The sequence below is a fragment of the Dermacentor variabilis genome, chromosome 1 (assembly GCF_050947875.1).
Source record: "Dermacentor variabilis isolate Ectoservices chromosome 1, ASM5094787v1, whole genome shotgun sequence".
NCBI classification, from domain to species: Eukaryota; Metazoa; Arthropoda; class Arachnida; order Ixodida; family Ixodidae; genus Dermacentor; species Dermacentor variabilis.
In genome coordinates, this window is record NC_134568.1 from 192,188,010 (window position 1) to 192,214,865 (window position 26,856).

The 26,856-nt window shown below is 41.1% G+C and overlaps 1 protein-coding gene across 1 annotated transcript in view; it reads left to right on the forward strand.

Annotated features, from left to right (window-relative positions):
• Nucleotides 1–26,856, forward strand: part of LOC142590333 (cyclin-D1-binding protein 1 homolog) — a 72,547-nt gene that overhangs the window by 35,129 nt on the left and 10,562 nt on the right. The window contains exons 4-6 of the mRNA XM_075702381.1: nucleotides 7,041–7,108; nucleotides 12,056–12,132; nucleotides 23,343–23,460. Coding sequence (XP_075558496.1) covers nucleotides 7,041–7,108; nucleotides 12,056–12,132; nucleotides 23,343–23,460 — 263 coding nt within the window. The remainder of the gene's footprint in view (nucleotides 1–7,040; nucleotides 7,109–12,055; nucleotides 12,133–23,342; nucleotides 23,461–26,856) is intronic.

Consider the following 26,856-nt stretch of genomic DNA (forward strand, 5'->3'; position numbering starts at 1 on the left):
AGCCATCGTTTATTCCTTTCGAAAAGAGGCAGCCTGCAGCTATTCAGAAGGAAATTCAGTTTTGTTCGGCATATTAATGCATCTTTAACGCATACACGTCACTTTGACATGGTGAGTTTTCATGGTTTTGTGATGTCGCGTAACAGGTAGGTGAAATGGGGATGGTCAAAAAAAAGTTTTTGACCAATTGCAGAGGGCTGATGGCAGAATTGGAATAGAAAAAGTGTGGAATAGTCTTACGTTATAGCATCCCTGATTGTGATAGTTTTGTGTTGACACACGCGATGCTGGGGAAAGTAGCCGTTAACAGCTTCACTGTAAAAGTTTGTTATATAGAAGTTTAGCTGTTAGCGTTTTGGAGTATGATGAGCATTATTAGAAGTTTTCACAACTGTCACAAAATGAGTTCTTTAGCTGATAAGGCTGTTTTATAGAGGTATGGCTGTTGAGTATAAATGTCTATAGATTTTGGTGAAGTGCAAGAAAATTATGAATGGCTGGTGATTAGTGCAAATTTATGATGCCTTCCACCTTTTGAGCGACAGTGGCACTGGTGAAGGCATTGCCACTGCCAGGTTAGGTTAAATTTGTTTATCTTACAATAAACCCTGGTGCAGTTGAAGCACACTGTAATGAAGCAGCATTGTAAGCAGAAAACATGTTTTATGTGTTGAATATTTTTAATAGACACGGCAGTTGCGACAAAGCATATAGTACACTCTCTGCCATTATGAAAAGGAACACTTCATCTGTCTTGAAACCTTGCTAGTGTAAACCTCACTTACTGCTATTTATTATATTTTACCTGTTGGAGAATTCTGCTCAAGCAAATTTTTCTTATTGCAAACATACACGAGGAATATTACAGGCTTTGAATGCAAATTTAGTGTTCCCTTTCATATTGGCACACCGTGTACAAGGGCTGCTTAGTTGTGAGCAATGCTAACCTTGAAAAATGCTTTATTACGAGTTCACCCCATTAGAGCACAGATTTCACTATAGGTTGCAATAGAGTTAACAGGACAGCTAGGTCCAATTTTTAACTTGTGAAGCAGTATATTATGCGGATCTGTGTGCTATTTGGTCTCTGGCCTCCATTTGCTTCTGCATGTAGCTTGAACTATGTACAGTGCAATGCTTTTGTAATTGGTAAGTATTGCTTTGCACTTTCTGCCGGATAGAATGTTGTTTCTTAAATATTACATTTTTGGTTTGATTATAATAATTGTAGGAGTAGTCTACAGAGCTTAACTCCCAGCTTACTATGTGAAATTGGCTTAATTATGGAGGTTTAATGTTACGTTTTATTTCAAGATGTATTCGCCGCAACATATACCATGATGCATAAAATTATAGCCTAATCCTTGATGGTTTTAATGAAAATAAAGCAGAAATAATTGCCCAGAGGGCTTTTTGAGAATGCTTATGTGAAATTCCAAAAAATTATGTGAGAAACCACGAATGAAAACAATAATTTTGAGTTTTCACTAAAAGTACTAAGGGTAAAGAAAATATGAAATATACAAATTATGTGTCATGCTACTGGTTTCCAATTTCTGCAAGTTGGATGAGACAACAAAATATAGTGCAGATATAAATATTAGCCGTAGTGATGCCTATGCTATGGGGGAAAGCCGTGGATTTGCAAATTTCAATAAGGCTGTGCACCTACTGTACTGGGAATGTTTGTGTTGGCTCCGTGCAGCAAGCTTGTGGTTTCTTTATTTTTAGCATTCTTTAGGTTCTTGAATCAATGATTGTCATGTTGGGGACATTGACAGGCCTCTTTATACTTGATTAGCTCCTCTTTAAAAAAGCTGGCTGTCATGCTCCTTAAACTGACGCTGGAGCTTTCTCAGTCTTTGTACACTATTTGTACTTTGTTGTACAGTAAATTACAGTGTTTCACAATATTGTACGTTGATGCATAAGCACATTTGCACACCCGGTATTCGAAAGGAAAGTGTTCAGACTGCTAGTCAAGCTACTGCAGAAGGTTGGTCCAAAATAGACTGCGCGCTTTTGTGTGAGTGAAAAAATGAATAAAAGCCATCCATCATGAGAAAAAAAATTAAGTTGCACTCAATAATATTCAAACACAATATTCAAAACAATGCGCTCTCCTGTGCATGTGCTGGCATTTGCGGCATCTTTAAGCAGCCTAAACGTTGGAGCAAAAAATTTTCCAACTCGAGAGAAGCTCCCTGGTTTTCACTGCTGCTGTCATTTGAAAGTTTGTACCCAAGTTGATGAATATACAAATTTTACATTATTTCATTGAGGAAGTGCTAGGAGTACTGGAGGCCTGTTTCAGCGATAATTGTTGTTGAAGTTTTATTTTTAAAGACCCCCCGGTGTGCTGAAAATTGCTTAGTGTGACCAAAAGTTAAATGCCATACAGTGCATCGCATTCCTCATGGAAGCGTCCCAACACCAATGCACAACTGTTCAGCACGTTAAGAAGCTGTCGATCAAATTGATATTACTGTGCCCTGCAAGGAAAGAGTTAAGCATAGTGCAAGCAACTTCAGAACAAAACGACACAGAGATACACACATTCTTGCACACACACTTCCATCCTGGGGTTTGTACAGTCAACCACAAAATTTTACGGAACACATGGTCTGAGAAAAGATGAATATGTGCACAGCCTCTACTGGTATATGTGAACAACATTGTGATGTTAGGTTTTACTGACTACTGTTACAGGCTGCTCGGAAATTGAACATGTTCTGAGATCCCATGGTCCGTAAACTTTTGTGGTTGACTGTACCAATCTGCCCTATGTGAAACCTTAGTTAATAAAAGTAGAATTTCATTTAAGGTAAAATATGTTCAGTCATTCTCTAGACTTATTGGAGGGTTTGTACACCTCCTTGAAATCTTTGGAAACCCTCCAATTTGAAAACAAATTCAAGGGTCGTTACAACTTGTAAATAAATGTGATCCTTGAATACCTTAAATACTGGGGTTGAGGGTGGCAGCTTCTGAACATTCAAAGTAACAAGAGAGAGAGAGGAAAGTCATCTCGCATCTGGTTAAAGATGCGAGTTTCAAGTTTGCTACCCTGCGCTGAGGTGGGATAAATAGGATTGGAAAGAGAGAGAGAAGAACGGGAACAGGTAACAGGAAAGGCATTCCAATCAGGCGTTCACGCAGACCAGTAGACCTCAACAAGTGCACTAGCGCTTGCACGGCCTTCAGATGCCATGTTAAGTCCTGTGGAATGTTGTGAAATTCTTTCTTCCAACAGAGACTCGTCGTACAATTTGTTGAGCATGACGGAAAGCGATAATCTCTGGATACTGTAGTACAGTGTGCAGGGACTATCTCTTTTCGTCGTGCTCAACCAGTTAACTGTACTGTGGGCAGGTCTGATGTAAATGTTACTCTGATATTTATATTGATTGACTCGTTCAAGTGCGTTCCCATCAATTTGATAATTATAATTATGAATATTAGTCTTCCTAGTTATGGTCATGAACACTGACTTTATTAAGTTTAACTCCATCTGCCATTCCTCACACCATTTCATTATTTTTTGAAGGTTTGAATTTAATTCACTCTGATCTTGGATTGCATTTATTTTACTGTAGATCACGCAATGATCAGCGAAGAGTCTTAATGGCACAGAATTTGTTTTTTGTATATTTTTATTAAAAGATGAAAAATAAAAGCAGACCTAGAACACTACCTTGTGGTACCCCCAAAATCTACGTATTCACGAAAAGAAATGCAAGAGGAGAACCACACATATATTGATTTTTAAAAACAGTATCAAGTTTATGTAACAGTTTCAGGTGTGACACTTTATCAAACGCTTTTGTGAAATCCAGGTATATAATATCTGTTTGACCACGTGAATTTATTGTTTCGGCAAGATCGTGAAGTATTTCTAGAAGTTGGGTAACTGTAGAGAGTCCCCTTCGAAATCCATGTTGATGACACTAAAGAAGGTTAGGCTGATCCAGGTAGTGCAAGAGATGTTTTGATATGATGTGTTCAAGTAACTTCAAAGTTGCGCTGGTGAGGGAAATTCGTCTGTAATTGTTAACAGAAGATTTTTTCCCGCTTTTGTGAACAGGTATGAGTTTGGCTCGCTTCCAAGCACCAGGAAAACATCCGCTACTAATAGATGACTGAAATATTTTTGTCAGATATTTAGAAACCGATTCAGTGTACCTGTACAAGAACTCATTTGCAATGCCATCTGGGCCTGGGCTCTTTTTGATGCCAACATGAAGTAAGAGGTTCAGAACGCCTTGTTCATCACTTTCTAAATCGGGGATAGGCAATCTTGAATTTTCATCAACAAAAGGCAGTAATACACCATTGTCATGTGTGAACACAGATGAAAAATAAGAGATACAATTTTCAGCACGTTCTTGGCCATTCTCTTCTTCTCCAGCAAGGTGCATACCAGAAGGCGAAATAATGTAACACCAAAATTTACCAGGGGACTCACGAAGAAACTTTGTTAGTGTTGCATTATAAAACCTTTCTTTGGATTCTTTTAGCAGGAGCTTCAATTCCTTGCTAATACGGGCAATACAAAGTTTCTTTTCAAGGTCAGGGTTTAGTGAAGCCACTTTGCTTTTACGTTTTAGTCTCCATTTGACTTGAAGTTTGTCTCTGGTGATCCAAGGACTTCTGTTATTAGTGTGTTTAGTTTGTTTCGGAATAAACTGGTTAATGCGCTGTGCTGTCAGTTCAGAAAAGAAGTTCCATAATCGGTCTGTGCTGGTGCCAGAGTCGTAAAGCTGCATAAAATCAGAGAGTGAATGCTCAAGACAGTCTATTGCCGCAACATCATCAGCGGCTGTAAAATTAGGGAATGTTGTGAGGAAATTAGTATTCGTTATCTCTGCTGATGTGTCTTTAGGCACGTGCGTGCCCAATCATCATGTGATCTGATAAACTGTCAAGTATTTCGTACTCTCGTACGGATGGCTTTAGGCGCTCAGATACAAAGATCAAATTGAGATTGGATGATGTTGTCGGACATATCCTTCTGTAGTCGGTTACTACCTGAAATAAATTATAACAGAAGGCAAGATCTAGCAACTGTTTGCAACTAGGCACCTCTCTTGTGCCAGGCAATTTTGAAGGCTCATAATGAGTGCACTTTTTTCCTAAAAACATTGAGGGTTGCATTAATTATGTGGGATAACACGTGGAGCGATTTTTTTTACACAGCTGCCACTAAGCCTTATCTATGGTGCACTAAGATTGCGTCGAAAAGCCAGCTGCCAATGAATCAAACATAGGCGTAAATTGCAGGCAAAAGCCAAATTTTATTTTCTCAACTTGAAAACACTCATTCTGAATCTGTATTTTCCTGAACCGTTGTGTTTTGCAACATGTCAAAGTTCAGTGGTGTTTCATCTGCATTCTGAATTAGCAAAAGCACAAAGTTGTCGTCTTGCTGCATTTTTTTAGCATAAACCAGTGAAAGTCCAAAATGTTTTTCTATGCGGAAAGCAGCCGCTAATACACGTCATCCTTCTTCGAAGAGAAAGCCTAAGCTACATAAAGTATGTCATCCATCCGCTGCTTGCCTTGAAGCCTGTGCCAGGATGCCCTGCTTCCTTGCAAGTCAGCGAACCTTCTTCTGTATCATTTCAATCGATACCACCCAGTCATTGCTCCAGAGTCTTCTGTCGCATTCAAGCACTGTTTCTTTGACCTGCGTGTAGCATCTGGTTTTTGGTTCATGGAAAGCCTGACATGTCTTGCTAGTAGCCTTCAGCTTTTCATGCTGCTGTCAGCAATAACAGATACTATGTACTTCAATGCTGAAGTACCTTCCCAACGCACGGTTTTCTTTTCTAAAGTATACTCAACATCTTTGAGCTTGAAGCTGGCTGTGTAACTTGCTTACTGCCCCATTGTGATGGGTGCGGTCTGTCTGATCACTCCATGCACATGTCAACACTGCCAGTGTCCCAATCGAACAGACAAGTAAAGCATGGAGGAATACCAGCTTTTGGGTGATAGTGCCAGGTAGTGCATGCAAACATATGGCATCAGCGGTCGGTCATCATCATCATCAGCCAAAATTGAAATCGGGGCCACCGCTCGCAGTGCCAAGTTGCATGTGTAATCTTTGTGGGAGAATAAGTTGGAACTTTTTAGGGACCGATTAAAAGAGTGCATTCATTATGCAAGCAAATAGGGTACTTGCTGGCCAATTTATCAAAGAATATTGCATACAAGTACTAGCTATACAGTGCCTCTCAATTGTCATGCGCATCTGTCAGTAATTGTGCATTATCCCCCAAAATAAAATATTGCTCTATAAACAAGGTTTTCCTTTGGTTCATATGCAAGTTTTAAATATTTTTGTGTGAATTAGTAATAATGAAAGGAATGGAAAACAGCTTCGAAATCAGTTCTCAAGCATGAACGCAAAGGAGGTGCAGCTTGAGCCAGTACTAGGACTGTTATTTGGCTATATGCTTAGGAACTGATAGGGCAAGCAAAAGCTGGGCTTGTGAGTGAAAATGCTAAGAACCAACATTTCAGGCATTTTTAACCTTATTTTAAACTTCTGGAAGTGAGATTATCAAGGAGTAAGTTTCAATCTAAATAGCCTCATAAGACCAAGAAAGTTGCATTGACTTTCTGGATAAGTACTGGTCAATTTCATGTGCTCATATTGGGTATATTGTGAGCGCAACACATGCCTGACTTTCAACTTCATCATCTCCACGTATCATCACCAGCAGCACAGCTGGATCCTCGTGGTAGTAGCATGAGCTCGGTTTGAACAAAGCAGTTCCTTACAATATTCAGGGTTTTTGGACGAACTCTGGAGGCAAGAGAGAAAGGCACTTCATGCTTGAAGTACTTCTAGCTACACTGTACTATTACAAAAATATTTGCATTTATTTTTATTACAGTGAACTAGTTTGGTACTATTGGTGCAGGGTGCTGGTATTAAGTCGCAAGGAAGTCTTTGCATTGAATGTTTTGCTGTTATCGCTCTGCTGTTAATTCACTGTTCATACCTCTACTTCCTTCTCCCACTTCTTCTCTAGTGATTCTTGCCTTCAAGTGGCCGGTAAATTGTGGGAAAAATGTGATGCCATAAAAAGGATCTCCAAAGGCAAGAGTATTTCTTGTTGTTGTTACAAGGAACTGCTGTCTCCTTAATTTGGCTGCACTTCATGCACCAATTTTCGACAGTGCCGTGCATAGTGCCACATGAGTTCATAACATGCAAATTAAGCCTCGCACCTGCACATTTAGAGGTGTACTCAAATCAAGGAGAAAAATGCAGTGATGAAAAAGCTGTGCCATCTGCTGTAAGAAGTTAAGCATTTTTCATGAATGTGCACAGAAATATAAAGAATCCTTCCTTTTCTTCATAGCTCTCACTTGTTTTGTGTTAGCATGGTGGTAACAAAATGTTAGCCTAAGCAATTTGTCCATCAGATAATACTTACTGTTGTCTTTTGTCAAGTATCTGAGAAGAAACAGTAGAGTCTGGTTTGTTGCTCATGGGCTCAAAACATGCAGTGAAGTGGTGTGTTCTGACATTTACTGTATTTGCACATAAATAATGCGACCACGAATGTAACATGAGTGGAGACTTTCGGTCTCTCTGAAAAAGAAAAAGAAATATATTACAATTACAATGCAAAGTGATGCCACAATTAAGCAGAAAACGACACGTTAAAACGTATACCCGATGGGTGTTATTCATCATAACTGCGAACTGCCTTCGCAAAATACAGTGAAAGAACGAGTGCATCTAGAACTTGCACGTTATCAATGCTGACGTCATTGTCACTGTTATGACGTAGTCCTGCATGCCACCATAGTTATTGAACAGGCGGCACTTCAGAAATGCTGGTAGCACAATCAAGCATGGCAAAGCCTTTCACGTACTGTTTGGTGATCCACCGCGCAACTTGGAAGACCACTCACTTGACATGCCTCCACAACAGCGCCAATAGTCTTGCTCAAGGTTGTGCTTAATACACCATAACTGCATTGATGCAGCACTAACAGTGTTTTGAATCAGGAGAAGAAAGACGATGACATGCACGGTGGCAAAGCCCAACTCGCACTCTTTTGTACGAGACGAAGTGCCAGTGCTAGAGAAGATAAAAGTGGGAAAAATGTGTTATATTCGTGTCCCAAACACAAACATAACACAAGGCTTGTTCCGAGGCCAGAAATTTCTGGAAAAGGCTTGCGTTATATTCATGCAAATATGGTTTATATAAAGTGCTCTTAGTTATTGGCATCACAGCAGCGCCTCTGTCCACTTGTTTCAAGAGAATAAGAAAATGGTGGAGTAAAGATATACTAGCTATGTGCGTAATTCAATTTTTCAGACGATGTTGATTATAGGGTGGTCTTATTTGTATCTTCTAATTGGTCACAGTAAATGCTTACTTGCCTAAACTATGACATTTAGTGAGCAAAATAACAGTTGCTATAAGTAGCAGTGTTTAATGTTTTCGTTGATAGTTCTAGAGAACCATCTATTGTGTTGGTTTACATCTAAATGCCACCTTAGAGCACTGCACAGGCTGTGATTCTGGGCCTGGGCCCACCTGGGCCCAGCACTTGTAAAAGTTTACCCACCCAAGCTCAGCCCGGTGGCTCCAAGCAAGACCCGAGCCAGGCTCAAGCCCTTTGGTGGCCCAAAAAGGTCACCTTTCCTACCCTGCCCGGCCCGACCGAGGCCTGCACGTACAGTTGAGAGCAAGATGTTTCAAATAGCAATAACCTATGTAGGTGTATGCTTTGCTAACAAGTACTTTAACCTTCGATAATTTATTTTACAAAAGGGCTTCACAGTGAATAAAGATGACCAGACATACGGGGTGCGAGGAGTGTTTATTCAGCTGTGGCACACTATGCTTATTTTTCTGCAAATACCGCAGTGGGAATCATCAAGGGTGTTTTTGAGCACATTTTGTAGCAGGCAAAATTATTTGTAGTACCTGTCCTCACTTTAGTAGCAGCTTGTGATAGCAAGAGAAACAAAGGATAAAAGCCACATTTATTGGCTTTGTTGCCAATACACTCGAGCTTGGACATTAGGAACTGCGATTTCCAAGAAACACAATCCGTGATCGGTGTTCACTGTAGTTCATAATAATTTCATCATTTAATTCTCTGCCTGAATGCCACGTCGTGTGCACAGATGCATGACACACATAGAGAGACATCTTAGCTCACAGGTTCCCAGTTGTACGTACACTCAGTCAGCAGTTTTATCTTTGAAGCAAGGAAATTTTGCAGAGAGTTCATTTACAGGAGCGGTTTTTCATCGGCAGGTTTGTACAGTCAGAGAAATCTGGGGATATTTTGCTGGGGAATCTTGCTTCTAAATATGTCTGCCCTATGTCTGGGGCCATCTTGTTGGGAAATCTTTGTTATAAATGGGCCTTTGCCTAGATACTACAGAAGATGATGTGCATTGCTTCATTTAACCGCCACTTAAACTTCCATCCAAACAGGATCATAGTGGCTATTAGAGTTCGTAATGGTGAAGCACAAGGTTTTTTCATCAATGGTTGGCCTGTGTCACTGTGGCACATGTAGCATAAGGTTTGCCGCTTCGCAGGGCCATTGCCATCGGTGACAGCAAGAGTATGTGCCACACAGGCATGTTCTGCGTATGAGCTGCCCAGCCATGAACAAGAACTGCAGTATAACCTGGAAATTAGTATTTTATAATAAAAATAATTCGCGATAACAATGTGTCATTATTTATTGATCTGCGGCCTCTAAAGCGCCCTAAGGCCCTCACCCCTACCCTGTGCTTCACCTTCGTGCCGCTTCGCTCCAGTTGGTAGGAGCCCTCCATGTAAGGTCTGGTGGTGAAGCGTAGGTAAAGAAAAGTACTGCAGAATTCAGAGAGAAAAATAATATATATAAAAAGAACAATAGTATAACATGCAATTTGAACTACGGACGTCCCATTGACGACTGCAGTACTGTGAAAGCTTCGCTGCGATGCACAAGCAGAGAGAGATCTTATTCCTTAATATACATCCATGATCACGTAGTGCAGCTCGGCTAGGGAAAAATGGAGTGGGGTGCTTTCTCGTTCGTACTACTGTACGAACGAGGCAAAAGCACATTTAGAAGCATGCTCCCTCAGCAAAATGTCCCCAAATTTCTCTGATCGTACAGACGTCCCTGCAAGGAACCAATCCCCTAATTTACCATGTACCGCACGAGTGTAGCCGTATATGTGTAGCCCCCCCCTCCTCCCGTTTTCCAAACGTGGTTGTACAGCTAAACAGCTAAAAGGTGGGCATGAGAATATGCAGGCAGGAATGGCAGCAGGTGGATGAACTGATTTTTACCTTTTTTTTTAGCGTTCGTTTTGAAGAAGTTCAGTAATAACGCCACCATTAAGCTTCTTGATGGCTACCAGTTGGGTTCTTATGGTTTGAGGTAAGGGGACATCCCCTGTCATGGAAACTGTAATTGTCTCATTCAAGGCAGAGATGTGACTAAGGGAATGAATATATATATTGCAGCGTACACCTTGTTTAATAGCACTATATTCCTGCACATTGCAACAATGTTTCGGCAGTGCCACCCGAGCCAAGATCGCAGCCAAGTAATACCTCTTCCACACCATTGTTGGCAACCATGAGCCCTGACCTAACGCCTGCCCTGAGTCAAGATCTCCTCGCACTATTGAACAAACACCATTCCTCGTTCGACGTCAATTCGCCCATCCTCGGTATGACTACCGCCACTACTCACCGAATACAGACTGATGGCTTCCGCATTGTTCAGCGGCGCCCATATTGCATGTCTCTTACAAAGCACAAGATCATCAAGGAAAACGTATCAAACGTGCTTAGACGAAATATCACGTCCTTCCTCGAGTTCCTGGTCATCCCCAGTTGTTCTAGTGCAGAAGAAAAATGGCTCAGTGCGTTTTTGCATCAGTTACCGTGCGCTGAACAAAATCACGCGTGTATATATATATATATATATATATATATATATATATATATATATATATATATATATTGCGGCCCACACCTTGTTTAATGGCACTATATTCCTGCACATTGCAACTATGTTATGGCAGTCCCATGGAGCACTCGCAGCATATACTCGAATAAGACTAGCACGTTTTAATATGAGCACACACGGAGGCAAGCTCTGCATGTCTATACCGCATTGCATGACAACTGGGAGCCGTGATAGAACCCTAACAAAAAAGTTTCTCTAGCGAATGTATGTCATGATACTCCACACAGATTTTTTTTTTTTGTGGGTGGCACCAACTTTTATGAATGTTTCCCGTTTTGGAAGCTTGTCATTGCTCTTGCGACAACAAATAATAAGTATAATTCTTATACTATTACATTTAATACTGTGATTATAAAATAATAATCAATGCAAATAAAAGCCCTGAAAAATATAGTGAGATAGATGCTTTACTGGAAGATTTTCACAGTCGGAGGAAAAAATTTAACTGGGATGAGTGGCTGATCCACTTACCTCTCACCTGTTCCGTGTAAATCAAGCAGCAACAAGAAAAACAAATCCATTGTTCCAGATAAATCTTCTCCAAGTGGCTTGTCCCTCACAAAAATAACAGTTGTTCCAGATAAAATATCCTAAACATATCTCACAATCAACCCGAGCTCGCCACCTCAAACCCGGGCCCGGCCCGAAGCCCGGATCTTCCGGCCGAGGCTCGGCTCGAGCTCGCCGTGAAGGCTACTTTACCTGGCGGGGCCAGGCCCGGGTTTTTGGGTAGGTCCGAGCCTGTGCAGTGCTCTATGCTGCTTGTCTCCATGGTAATGGAACCTGCAGACTTCTTGCCCTATATTTAGTCAATAAATTATTAATTTTCCACTTGTTTTGCTTTCAGAGTTTAATACATGAAAGGACATAAATTTTTATTTGTGAGCTCAATATTTCGCATTCTCAGTGCAATTTTAAGTATTAAAATAATTTGTGGGCACTATATTTTGTGGAAATGGATTGCCAAGTGTGTGCATTGTGGTCTTGTGACTTTTGTTTCTTTGTTTGTTTGTTTGCTTTTTGTTTTTTTCAGACAACAAAGAAGCTGTTTGTTCTGTTCTTGCGAGCCACTATGAGTTCATTCAAGATGCGGTTGACGAGCTTCGTGAGGTGCGGTTGAAGGCTGCATTTTTGTTCTGCTTTGCTTTCTATTCCTGGTATTCTGATTTGAGAGGCCACTCTAGACTGTTCTGTTGTGTTGTAGGGCTATTTGTAAAGTAGTCAATGAGTGGCCTGGCCATCATTAATCTGGTCTAGGCGTACACATTTCATTTGCTAAAAGAGGTTTTCTAAGCAGATCTTGTGAAGCATTTAACAGCAACCTGTGTACCAGGGCTGGGCAGTATCGCAAACACATGTATCTTAGGTACTATCTTAAGATACTCTGTAGGTACCTGTATCATGATACATTCGGTAAGACGTGCATCAGTAGCTGTATCATGAGATCCAAGATACATTTATAAAAAAATCTACAGGGACACCCAGACTTATTGAGGCTCGCATATGATGGCAGTTAACGTTTATTCGAAAGACAACGCTTATATACTAATTCATTTTCTAATAACCAAACTCGATTGACAAAATTGGATGTTGTGCGGCACTAATGAATAATAATGTAATATTTACCTACTAACTAACTTTTTTTTTTTTTTGTTAGAGACATTTGGTGCTATGTTGCAACTGGGAAGTGAAGCCAATGCTTGTGGCGTACCGTTTTGCTAGAAAATTTGTACATAAAACCTGCTTTGAAAAATAAGTTTCGAACACATGTTGTAAAATGCACTGCTGTTCCAGCTAACAGTTTTACACACAGCATTTTGCTTAGTGATAAAATGTAATAGCTGGATCAGCAATGCATTTTGTTTAAAATGTTGAGTACTTTGACAACACTTTACGGGCCTCATCCAGTCACTGCTAAATACCTGCACAGACACTCCGTAATGGGATTCGAAGCAGCAGAAGCAGGCGCTGCTCGCTGTGGTCATCTGTTTGACGTTGTACACTTCCCATTGTTCTCTCATGCTGCTCAGTCACATGGCCTAAAAGACACCATTTGCCAGGATATTCTATGGTAGGCGCACAAAATTAGTTCAGCAGTTAACCATTAGGAGTGATCTGGCCATCACAATTAGCAATCAGCGGGAGAAAATGTACAGGGTGCCAGGTATAGGTTTGCCTGGCAGGTTTGCTTGATTCAACAAAATGAACGCATGAATAGAACTTGTGGCACAAAATGTAACTTCTATGACACAACACAGTAACAATGCAAAGCACCGAAAGAAAGAACTTCAGAGTGCATATAGTTAAACTGCAGAGGTACTCCATCATTAACTGATCAGTCTCAGATGGGGACGTGCGAATGTTCAAAACTTTTGAATGACAAATCAAATAGCCGCTATTTTAAGATATGAATATTTTTCAAATACCTTACGTCGTTGATTGTACACAAACATGAAATTGCAACAAAAATTTGCTATTTTTGATTCCGTCCACAGTGGACGTAACACATTAGAGCATGCTGTGTCACTCATTGAGCCATACTTTTCCATCTGAACATGATAACTTACGATAAAATGTTGTTTAAACGTCATTCTGCAATGGGTATTGTTTGGTAAGATTTTTATATATGCATCACCAATGTCTCCTCTCATGCTGCTTCGCATGCATGAGCATGCATGCATGCATGCTTTATGCATGCATGCGAAGCAGCATGCTTTATAGAATAGTGGCACCATCTGCCGGGATAATTCTAACTAGAGAAGAAGTTCCTTTTTTTTTTTTCACTCTGCCGTTGCCGCAGACAACATACATGTCTGGTCGCGACAGCCGCTCAGCTTCAGTCAGACCTCATTATACTGAAACAGGATATAATGCGTTAATGGATATGACTAAGTAAGGGAAGTTCCCTTGAAGTTCCATAGAGATTCATAGTGCAGTGCATGCAATAATGGATATAGCGAAATAATCCTGACTTCCCTTCAACTTTGTTATAACAAAGTTTTAGTTTAATATTTGGTCTACAAGGTTACTTTTATTAACTGATAATGCATACTGCGTATTCTCTTAAAAGTTCTGAGTTTGTAAACAATCTGCTTAATTGTTCCTAATGCTCCTTTAATGCTTTTAATAAAGCATTCTTTATAATGTGCACTGTAATGGCAGAAACTTTCTATTCTTGTGAATACCAAGATGTTAGAATTGTTAGATATTAATGGTGAGAAGGCAGTACATTATTCGTAAGCTATTCAAATCAGTCTTAAAAAAAATGCTCTTCACACAGCGCTAGTCTTTTAAGTGTTCAAGTTCTTCAAACTATCTTAAAATGCAGTGTCTATGAAGAGTAATATCTTGAAATTGCATAATAGTAATGACCTTTAGGGATGTTTACGGTACCACTGAACCAGTAGGGATTGTTGTCATCGGTGGTGTCGCTGTGTTGATGGTAGTTGACTGATGCCTTTGGGACATCACTGTTCAGTATCTGTAGAGCTCCGGCAGATTAGCAACCGTGCCAGCTTATGTTCACATTGCACAGGAACAGCTTTGGTAAGCAGTCAAGAACGATACTGGCTTTGGCCATCTGGGTGGTTCAGGACCATCGCTGTTTCCGGAGCTGGAGATCAGCACCTCGCCGAGCCTGGTCCTCGGAGGATGTCTGGGATTGCCACAGATTGCCACAGTGCAGTGCACCAAGGTCGTCATCTCTAGGAATGTTATACCCTGCCACCTCCATTCTTTGCTGCGGGCACCATATGCCCATCTGCCAAGATGGCTTCTCCTCCGGCCCTCTTTCTTCTGCACGCTGTCTGGTTCTTCTGTTTTCTGTGTTTGCTGCCTACTTCTGTTGCTATTTCTTCCATTTGGTCTCTTTTATCCTTCTTCATTCTTTTTTAGAATATTGTTTGTCACACCTGGCAAAGGGAATGCAGATCGTGCTTTCGTACTAGTGTCGTGTATAACCAACTCCACTGTCTTCTACTTTTTTCCACAGCAGGTTCATTTACCTTTCTTGTGCTATTTTTAAAACTCAAGGCTTTCGATTGGGTAACTTTATCGTTATTTACATCTATATAGATACTTTGACTTAATGAAACATGCCGAATAGCTTCTGCACTATTTCCAGAAGCTACAGGTAAATAGTCGTCATCGGCAAATTTTATCCTACAACATCGTATTCAGATAATCAGAAGTCCTTATGTGGGTTCCAACAGCAGTGCCTCAGTGTTTTGAATTATCATAAGACTTCTCCCTCTTGATTTTATTCTTTGCTGTTTGATGTAGTTCCATTGCTGATATCTTAACCATTGCCCCATCCATTATGCTGCTTCTACATCTCGAACTTTAGTTTTAACACCCTTTCCTCTGCTGCTGTCCAGTTTGTCCAGCTGTCTACTAACTATTTACTTGTTAGTTTCATAGTACATTTGCACATAGCATTTTTTTCTGGATGTTTCAACTGAACTGAATGCATGCTAGTTTAGATTAAACATTATCTCCTGTTACTTGATCCTATTGTTTCTTCGTCTGACGGGTACAAAGTGGACTCCACATCAAACTCTAACCTTCACATAAAGTTATGGCCACTTTGAACATTAGTGCAAACCCGCTATGCCGTTGTCATGATGATGATACAGTGTCCCCTTTAACCCTCTGAGGGTTGAATTTTTTCCCAGAGACCGTACCACCGTGGTACTTTCTTTTTATTGTAGCTTCCAGTAAAAGGAAATTATTGAATACAGGACTCATGATAACTCATGGATACAGGAAAAATTTATTACAAGCAATATTTTGTCTCAAAAATGCTTTACTCACACCAAAAGTATACACACATATACACTATACAGTAATAAATTGAGAAAAATGTCTAAGAAAATTTATGGCTATCAATTTTTTGTTCAAAAAACATGTTTCATCAAAAGAAGAAACGCTTGAGCAGTCGCTCTAAGAAGAGGCATTGCATACAGCCATACCAAAATTGTGATTGCATGCACCCCAGTGTACAGGAATACACAAACAGCAACTGAAAGGGGAACCGAAGGCAAAGAAAAAGAAAACTTATTAGCATCTCTGAACTTTGGCCACGCAGGGCTATAGCTAAGCTACTGGAAATGTGTGATAGTGGTAGCTGTAAAAAACAGTAGTATGTATCTGCTCAACGCAGACCTTGGGGGTAGCAGACAACGTGTGTGCGACCACGTGAGCAAGTGCTCGGAAGTAAACATGTCGAGTTGTGTGCCCCAGTGAGCAGAAATGCTATTTCAAATGATTTTTGACAACTCAATAGAGATAGCAGCACCTCTCAACAACCAGTAGTGTCAAATACACGCAAAATATCAAACATAAGATTGGTGCCGTACATGTACGTTAAAAATCATGTGGGACGGATCAGCGGCACCGTGCATGTATGGCAAAAAGCCTCGGAGGGTTAAAATGCAGTGGTGGGATGCTGCTACAATTGCTCCAATCTGCTGCGTTCCATTTAAACTGCTCTAGGAAGTGCCGTGCCGCGAAATGAAGAAGGGCACAGTGAAGAGGCGTTGTAGTGAACATCAGGTGGTGGTCGAGACCGCCTTATGCAAAGAGTGGCACCACATCTCCTGCCATTCATAAAGCTAAATAACTTAAAGGGCCACTGAACTAATCCAACCCAGGGCAAGCTCGCACATGTTCACGGCCAGCCATTTAGAAACTGTATGCGGCATATTCACAGGTCGTGCGTAGTTTAAAATGAAGTTCTGCCCATTACGCATTGTTGGTGTGTCCCGCATTTGCGTACCGGCGGCGCGGCCTTGGTGAGAGAGGTGTTCCACAACCAACAATGTACACTTCACACATTCAGCATGGCAGATGTGTCATGGTGCACTGGGCAAACTGAAGCTTATCCCCTGCATGTTATACTAGCCGCTTTCTTGTGCCGCATTTATCTCAGTGTGCTTATAATGCAGTGAATTTGTAGCCATTTTACTAGCTAGGTGTCTTTCAGCATAAAATAATATTGCTAGAATTTTCATCCTACATACCACATGGCTGTATTGCCACAATTTTTTTGCCTTTGTGTGGCTTGCTTTACCACTGGGCACACCCAACATTTTCTTTTTCTAGCATGGTAGTTGACTCGATGGTTTTAATTTGCTCGTGAGTGGTTGTGTACATGCGTTATCTTCCTCAAGTATATTCACAATGAAGTGTGCCGGTACTCTAAAAACATTTTTGACACGTAGGAATAGTGTCCGACCAGTAATCATTCAGAACCGTCATTATTGACTTCTGCAAAATATGCTCCAAATCATAATTTTTCCTGTTACAAAATCTGCTCCAAAACCCTCGGCCGTTCCCACCACTAGGGGTGGTGGTATATGTCACTAAGCTCTGGTACGTCTAAGACTTTAAATATCTTCATACCCTAAGCTACATTTACTGTCATTTACTGATGACTCCGGACAGGCCGCCATTGGAATCTGAACCTGGCAACGTTTAACGTTAGAACGTTATCTAGTGAGGCGAGTCTAGCAGTGTTATTGGAGGAATTAGAGGGTAGTAAATGGGATATAATAGGGCTCAGTGAGGTTAGGAGGACAAATGAAGCATAAACAGTGCTAAAAAGCGGGCACGTCCTGTGCTACCGGGGCTTAGCGGAGAGGCGAGAACTAGGAGTCGGATTCCTGATTAATAAGAATATAGCTGGTAACATACAGGAATTCTATAGCATTAACGAGAGGGTGGCAAGTCTTGTTGTGAAACTTAATAAGAGGTACAAATTGAAGGTGGTACAAGTCTATGCCCCTACATGCAGACATGATGACCAGGAAGTCGAAAGCTTTTATGAAGACGTGGAATCGGCGATGGGTAAAGTCAAAACAAAATACACTATACTGATGGGCGACTTCAATGCCAGGGTAGGCAAGAAGCAGGCTGGAGACAAGTCAGTGGGGGAATATGGCATAGGCTCTAGGAATAGCAGAGGAGAGTTATTAGTAGAGTTTGCAGAACAGAATAATATGCGGATATTTTTCCGCAAGCGGGTTAGCCGAAAGTGGACGTGGAGGAGCCCGAATGGTGAGACTAGAAATGAAATCGACTTCATACTCTGCGCGAACCCTGGCATCATACAAGATGTAGACGTGCTCGGCAAGGTATGCTGCAGTGACCATAGGATGGTAAGAACTCAAATTAGCCTAGACTTGAGGAGGGAACGGAAGAAACTGGTACACAAGAAGTCAATCAATGAGTTAGCGGTAAGAGGGAACCTAGAGGAATTCCGGATCAAGCTACAGAACAGGTATTCGGCTTTAACTTGGGAAGAGGACATTAGTGTTGAAGCAATGAACGACAATCTCATGGGCATCATTAAGGAGTGCGCAATAGAAGTCGGTGGTAACGCCGTTAGACAGGAAACCAGTAAGCTATCGCAGGAGACGAAAGATCTGATCAAGAAACGCCAATGTATGAAAGCCTCTAACCCTACAGCTAGAATAGAACTGGCAGAACTTTCTAAGCTAATCAACAAGCGTAAGACTGCGGGCATCAGGAACTATAATATGGATAGAATTGAACAGGCTCTCAGGAACGGAGGAAGCCTAAAAACAGTGAAGAAGAAACTAGGAATAGGCAAGAATCAGATGTGTGCGTTAAGAGACAAAGCCGGCAATATCGTTACTAATATGGATGAGATAGTTCAAGTGGCTGAGGAGTTCTATAGAGATTTATACAGTACCAGTGGCACCCACGACGATAGTGGAAGAGAGAATAGCCTAGAGGAATTCGAAATCCCACAGGTAACGCCAGAAGAAGTAAAGAAAGCCTTAGGAGCTATGCAAAGGGGGAAGGCAGCTGGGGAGGATCAGGTAACAGCAGATTTGTTGAAGGATGGTGGTCAGATTGTTCTAGAGAAACTGGCCACCCTGTATACGCAATGCCTCATAACCTCGAGCGTACCGGAATCTTGGAAGAACGCTAACATAATCCTAATCCATAAGAAAGGGGACGCCAAAGACTTGAAAAATTATAGACCGATCAGCTTACTGTCCGTTGCCTACAAAGTATTTACTAAGGTAATCGCAAATAGAATCAGGAACACCTTAGACTTCTGTCAACCAAAGGACCAGGCAGGATTCCTTAAAGGCTACTCAACAATAGACCATATTCACACTATCAATCAAGTGATAGAGAAATGTGCAGAATATAACCAACCCTTATATATATAGCTTTCATTGATTACGAGAAAGCGTTTCATTCAGTCGAAACCTCAGCAGTCATGGAGGCATTACGGAATCAGGGTGTAGATGAGCCATATGTAAAAATACTGGAAGATATCTATAGCGGCTCCACAGCCACCGCAGTCCTCCACAAAGAAAGCAACAAAATCCCAATAAAGAAAGGCGTCAGACAGGGAGATACGATCTCTGCAATGCTATTCACAGCATGTTTACAGGAGGTATTCAGAGACCTGGAGTGGGAAGAATTGGGGATAAAAGTTGATGGAGAATACCTTAGCAACTTGCGATTCGCTGATGATATTGCCTTGCTTAGTAACTCAGGAGACCAATTGCAATGCATGCTCACTGACCTGGAGAGGCAAAGCAGAAGGGTGGGTCTGAAAATTAATCTGCAGAAAACTAAAGTAATGTTTAACAGTCTCTGAAGAGAACAGCAATTTACGATAGGTAGCGAGGCACTGGAAGTGGTAAGGGAATACATCTACTTAGGGCAGGTAGTGACCACGGATCCGGATCATGAGACTGAAATAACCAGAAGAATAAGAATGGGCTGGGGTGCGTTTGGCAGGCATTCTCAAATTATGAACAGCAGGTTGCCACTATCCCTCAAAAGGAAAGTGTATAACAGCTGTGTGTTACCAGTACTCACATATGGGGCAGAAACCTGGAGGCTTACGAAAAGGGTTCTGCTGAAATTGAGGACGACGCAACGAGCTATGGAAAGAAGAATGATGGGTGTAACGTTAAGGGATAAGAAAAGAGCAGATTGGGTGAGGCAACAAACGCGGGTAAATGACATCTTAGTTGAAATCAAGAAAACGAAATGGGCATGGGCCGGACATGTAATGAGGAGGGAAGATAACCGATGGTCATTAAGGGTTACGGACTGGATTCCAAGGGAAGGGAAGCGTAGCAGGGGGCGGTAGAAAGTTAGGTGGGCGGATGACATTAAGACGTTTGCAGGGACAACACGGCCATAATTAGTACATGACCGGGGTAGTTGGAGAAGTGTGGGAGAGGCCTTTGCCCTGCAGTGGGCGTAACTAGGCTGAGGATGATGATGATGATGACTGATGCCTAGAAATGAAAAGTGTATATTGCGATATATTATTTACAAACATTTTTAGGTCCATAGAACAGATGTAATCTATTCAATGCGTAAGATGCAGGTGATACACTAAATCCTAATGTGGAGCAATTACAAAATTATACAAATGAACACATAATAAAATAAGATGCTGACCCACTTTATGATTGAATCGCAAATTAGTATATTGTACCAGGGCCAGTATCCTGGGGTAATCACTTTCAGAGATTGTTTCATGTTTGTGAGACTTTGCGAAACTCGGCACTGGAAGTGTCAAAAGTATACGACCGATGGCACTCTTGACACTGTGCGAAGATAGCAGGCTTGGCACACCATCAGAAATGCTGTCAGTTGTGTACATAGATGAATCCGGCGCCAAGTGATGTGAAATGTCATAAAAGTGAAACTACTGTATCTCCGAAAGTTATTGTCCAACAATATCGTCCCAATTGCCATGGAGACATGAAAAAATTGATCGTGCAGGGTACCTGCATTGTCTGATGCATGTAGACTATTGCGGAATGGTGATATAGTACATTGTTAGAATGTCAAAATAATTCATATATGTTAGTTGAGAAATTTGAAAGAAAGGATGTCTGTTGGCGGGAGATAAGGAATTTGCAAGTGAACACCTGCAAACTTGCAGCGGCTACTAGAGGGGAGCTATAGTAGGGAATTAGATGTGTTTTATCTTAACTTGCAGACTTGTACATTACAAATCAAACTTAATTATTGTAATCAATTGCATTTTCTGGTAGTTTTGTAATTGATTGAAAATTATTTTACTCGGTAATGCTCACTGTAAATAAATTACTTTTTTTTTCAGTAGCCAAAGTAACTGCAAGGTTACAACCTTGCAGTTACTTTGACAAGACAACCTGTGGCAGGTGACGCAGCTTTGAGTACCTAAAACGGGCGGGAACTACAGTAAAATGTTCACAATTGTGCCACACAGCAGCCTTGTGGATGCGTATATTCAGACAGGCAAATTCAGCGCTCAGTGTTTGTATCCTGATCCTAACAGGAGGTCACGCATCCTATATTGTTTGCATAATATATTTGCACTTCTATGTGGCCCGAGCGCCACCACGTCAATAAGCTAATGTTCAGTAAGCTTGGACTGCTTTTTCCATTTTCATTAGATAGTTCCTGACCTTTGTTGCCTAATTTTCCTGTCTGGTGTTCACACCTTACAACACCATCCTTCCCTCCGGCGTGCATGTTGAGCAAGTTTTCATTGCATTACTGCTGATGCCCTCACAAGAAAACGAGGGAAGATGACCAACGCAACTTTTGAAAAGCAGTTGTTAGTGAAGACAAACAATGCATGAAGGGCTGGAGAAGATGCACTGAAAGAGCCAGGCCATCTCATTTTGTTTACTGTATTTTTGCATTGTTAATAAAGCTTGAAAGGAAAATAACCTAAGTAATAGATTACATTAGAGTAATTGCTCAATTACTTTTGTGGGACAGTAATTGGTCCATAGTGAACGAATAGCAGCGCAAAAAGACAAGGACGAGAAGGTAACACACACATGCACTGACTTACAGCCACTTTTATTTTCGGAAGTGTACGAAGTATATGGCATACACATGACACATGAAAATAAAGAAACGTATACAACAATCGTCTGCCCATGTTGGCCGCTTAATCACAACTACATGTTCCTCTAAACACACACACCAAGAAACCTTTTCTCTTTTCCAGTCAGCGTCAGGGACACCATGCTTACACATTTGCCATCCAGTTTATCCATATTTGCTGCTTTGTCTATTAATCTAGTTACCTTGTCAGAGGAGTGGCTAAGCACTGTTGTACTTTCAAAATGTGGTACACATGCGCAATCTCGGCAGTGTATTCCTAAATGCCCTGAAATTGCTATGTTCACGTTATAATAGTGTTCCTTTAAGCTTTCGTTTAGACATCTGCCAGTTCGACTTATATATGCTTTACTACATGACAGGGGAGCAGAATTAACTGCATTGCCTGTGCACTCAACAAAACGTCTGCAGTACTGTGTAGAACAAGTAACTACCACTGCTTTTTCTTCCTTGTTTACATGCCTGCAAGGACCCTGCAGGTGTTCAGAAGCAGGGAACACCACCTGGGCGCCTGCTTTGTTACCTATCTTCTTGAGGTTATAAGAAATGCGATGCAAGTAGGGTACGACTACTACTTTTTCTTGGCTTTTCAGGACATACCATTTGATTGTGTATTCCCACTTTGCACCGCTTCAGCAAATCTTCCACCACCGAAGTCAGTAACAGAGCAGGATAGCCAGTCTCAGCCATTCATTTAGCCTCTCCTAGTAGACTGTCTTCCTCCCTGCACTCAAAAGATCTTTTTAGGGCATTGTCAAAACAAGGGGAAATAACCAATTTAGAATGAGCGGATCTGAAAGGAAGCACAGTGTTTTTCCCCCTCGGCTCATGCCATGCCCCCAGCAGGTATGCTGGGTGCAAAAATGCAGCCCTAAATCTAAATATCTGATGAAGCCCTCATTAGGAATTTTGTGCGTCAATTCTAAAGGATCAAGGCACTTGGGAAACATGGCAATGTCTTTGAAACAAGTGAATTAAAACCTGCATTGTCAGTGTTTAAAACAACTAAGAACTCAACAACCTAAAAACTGCATCGATTTCCGTGTTGTTGATTTGTTCGTTAATAACCTTGTCCGGTTACATATATATATATATATACACACACACACGTACACATCTGTATCATGATACAATTGCAAATTACCTTTGCCCAACCCTGCTGTATACTACACGTTGCAAAAATTTTCATACCAAAATGCTTTGTTACCAGATTGAAAAGGAAACAGCGAGGCATCACTTTGCTCGTTGGAGTTCATTTCTTGGTTTGTGGTTAATTTTCATTTCCGCTCAAATGAAGCATACACAAGAAACAAAATGCCTCTGCATCAAAAATATTGGCCCTGGTGCTGCACTTTACTTTATGTTCACATTTTCTTGCAAAATAATAAATTTTTACCACTTCTTTATTGATGCAGTCAATGGATGAAGATGAAGCTCTGGCAGTGGATATGCCGCGTATGCCTGTTCGCAATGGCTTCAACCAAACTCGTGCTTTAATTTGGTCTGGAGAGGACAGGGAGTTGCTTGTCCCAGGTACTTGCTGTTGTGTATGTGTTCTTTTGAATGAAGCGTCTGTCAACCGTTTACAGTATTCCCCTTGCAGTGACAGCATTTCCTTTTTGTCATATGCAATCTGATTTTGCTTTCTATGTTGATAGAGGCTCTGACACAGCTGAGATGGCTTGAGAGCAGCTGAGCATAGTGTCAGGGAATGCTTTCATTTTCTTTTACTCATTCTTTTTATGCCGTATCTTAAAAGAAATAGTAGGTCTGTGCAATTTTGTCTGCTAAAACATGGGCAGGGTACTGGTATTTGTTAATGGGCAGTTTTTATGGTGCAACAGTTTACAGGTGCACTTGTTAGTTTTCAGGTTTTGAAAGGACTAGAGGGGGTACCGTTACTTTAAAAATGCTGCATGAGATTGCAATTTAGCCAGAGGAGTAATTTTTTAAATAGCTAATTGCAGCATTCCTGAAAGGAAAATAGTGAGTGCAGAGTGCTAAAGTAAGTAGACACCATCATTATGGAACAAGCTAAGCCTCAAAAGTTGTAACATTTTTTTAGAGTAATTAGTCCTCATGCTGGGACATATGTTCTAAGATCTGCTTAGAACATAGTGCATGAGGTGGATTTGTGGATGGCAAATGTCACCTGCAGCTTCTTTCTCATCCCCAAGCAAACACTCATTTTATTGCAATAGCATATGGGAACTTGAGTTGCTACTTAACTGGTGAAATGAAAGTGTATGTCTGGGCTAGTTGGTGAAACATTGCCGAATTGTAGCGCATGGCAAAGACATCTCAATCTGTGCTTGTCAACGGCGAATGCACTGAGACCTTGGGACCCCGCATAGCTTTCTAAGTTCCTCTTGCTTCCTTTCTGGCATCTGGGTTCTTGCGTGGGACCCAGGCATACATTATTGTTCCTGAGACTGTGCTGCAGGGACATCCCCCTCCCTGCGGCAACTTTCCCTTCGACACTGCTATGGCCGCATCACCATCACTTTGCCATGGCACGTCATGCCGCCGTTACAGTGTCGCAGAGGCAGCGCTGGTTTCCAACTAAGTCTACGTCTACTCCCTTTTGTTTTTGACATTGTGCTCTGCTGTTCAGCAATCATTCCTATTTAGTTATTTAGTTTAGCAGAGTGCCATTGTAGGATTATAGTCTGCATTGTTCGGCCTGCCAGTGGCAGGCCATTTGATGTGATATTCCTTTTCCTGTTCACCTTCCCTGATGCTTAATTTGGCAAACATGCCCAGATATTTTACCTACACACAATATTGAAACTCTGTATCAATCTCTCTTAGGTGTTTCATTCTGTAAAGAACACTAAAGGGCTAATCGAAGTTCACTGTTAACATTTAAAAGAAGTTAACATGGCAACCTTTGTAGACTTTTTCCGCAACCCTTATCAAAATTAGGCAAGTTGACACTGACGGCATCACACCAAGTGCAATTTTTTTTTTTCAGTTTTTTTTCTTTTTTAAAGACATTAAATCAGTGTTAAAAGAAAAAAGGTCCACGTCTCTGGGGAGAGAGTGAAATTTGTAATGTCAAAAGACAGTGTCACAAATTGAGAGTGGGATTTGGGCCTTCAGTTGCACTTTTCTCTGGTTCTCTGATAGGTAATCACTTTCTATTGACGAAAGGCTGTCTTCCAAAAGGTAGTCTACCAGTGTAGCCGTTTCCTTTTTTTTTTTTTCGCTTGCCTTTGGTGCTCTATTCAGAATTGAAGTTCCATTGTTGCACCTGCGTTCTTTGTTGTCTGATTTGCCAGAGTAAATCTGTAAGAAGGCTCTATAAGTACTTCTACATTGGTGGCAGGACTTTTATCTCACCCAGTTTCATACAGCTGCTGCCTAACATTGGTTGATCCAAGCTTAGTCTTGCAGCTCCCCATGCCGGTCAGTGCAGCCAGAAAGTGCGAGCGATGGTTGCATGAACTTGAACTCCTAAAATTGAGTCGAGGTTCCACTGTGGCCTGTCATGTGGGGCAGCTGAGACTCGCAACTGAAGACCTGTTCAAATGTATGCAAATGGCAGGATTGCTCTAATTAGTCGAGCACTGCAACTATTTGATTCCTCCTCCTCCAAAATTGAAAAAAAAAAAGCAAAACACATGTAGCATTAAACTTAGAAGTTCATAGCTCTGCAACAAGAAAGTTATGACTTCAGCTGATAAAATCCTTGGAACAGGCAAATTCAACATGAGCATTTACAGTTTAGATAAAATCTTTACTTCAGCTACAAGATATTGAGAAATGTATCATTCACAAAATAGTGGCATAATTATGAGTCATATATGTCACCTTTGTCTAGAGTAGACAGTCTAAGTAGGGTCATATTTACAATTTTGATATGCTTTTGTTGAGGGATTAGAGAGCCGAGAACTACTGCTCTTCAGGTAACTGCTTTCTCATTTTGCAAAGCAGATGCACATCAGTACTGCGTAAGAGGTTTGCAAATCTTAAAACAGACTTTCCTAATGACGTAGTGCAAAAGCAAAGGGTTAGTCTGCTTTATTCTACTGTCTTTCGCACTTGCCATATTTTCCTAACTGTAATTCGCACCACCCCCACTTTTTTGGAGTGTTGAAGACAATATTGGTATGTAGTGCACACCAGTGTATAAGAAGATGCGCACCTATTTTAACTCAGTCATCAGGATGAAACATGATTATGCTGTCTTGTACACTCATTGTAAGCCGTACTTGCCCATTTCAGAGCACTAAATTTCAGTAAAAAATTTTGAGCCGCAAGTTCTAGTGGAAATACACTTCAACCAGCACTCCTCTTAGTAGCAGAAAATCAACATTTATTTCACATCATTCGAACCCACCGAGTGCCTCATCCTCTGATTCACTCAAAAAGTTCAGCCATTTCAGCCAGCAGCATTGCTCAGTCACCATCACGAGTCACCATCACCGTCGCGAATAACTTTTGCAAGACATTGTAGGCATTTTGCTGGCATTGCTTCTGCGGTGTAGTGTGCTCGGGGAAAACAAAGGAACACTCATATTGCTCGTGCCAGTGTACATAGTTTTTCATTTCATTTCATTTATTTACTCTCAATGCCGTACAGGCATTACAGAGAGGAGTGGCAATAGAAAAAGAAAAAAAATATGGCTAATTAGGCAGCACATGGTCACAGATAGCTGACTCGAACACATCATGATCTGTGATAGTGACGATGGATGCGGGAAGGCTTGTTTTCGGGATGAAGGCTTCGAGGTATACATTGCTTTTCTTCATTTGATGATCAATACGGAATGACAAATGGCTCGGTGGCGAAAAAAGTGTAATTTTTAGGTCATTATTAGTGTAGTATATCTTTAGCATATACAGAGTGCACCATGAGGTTTATGCCTAATATTTTGGTTGATCATACAAAATTTCAGAAAAGCTTTTGTTGAGCATTTGCCTGAT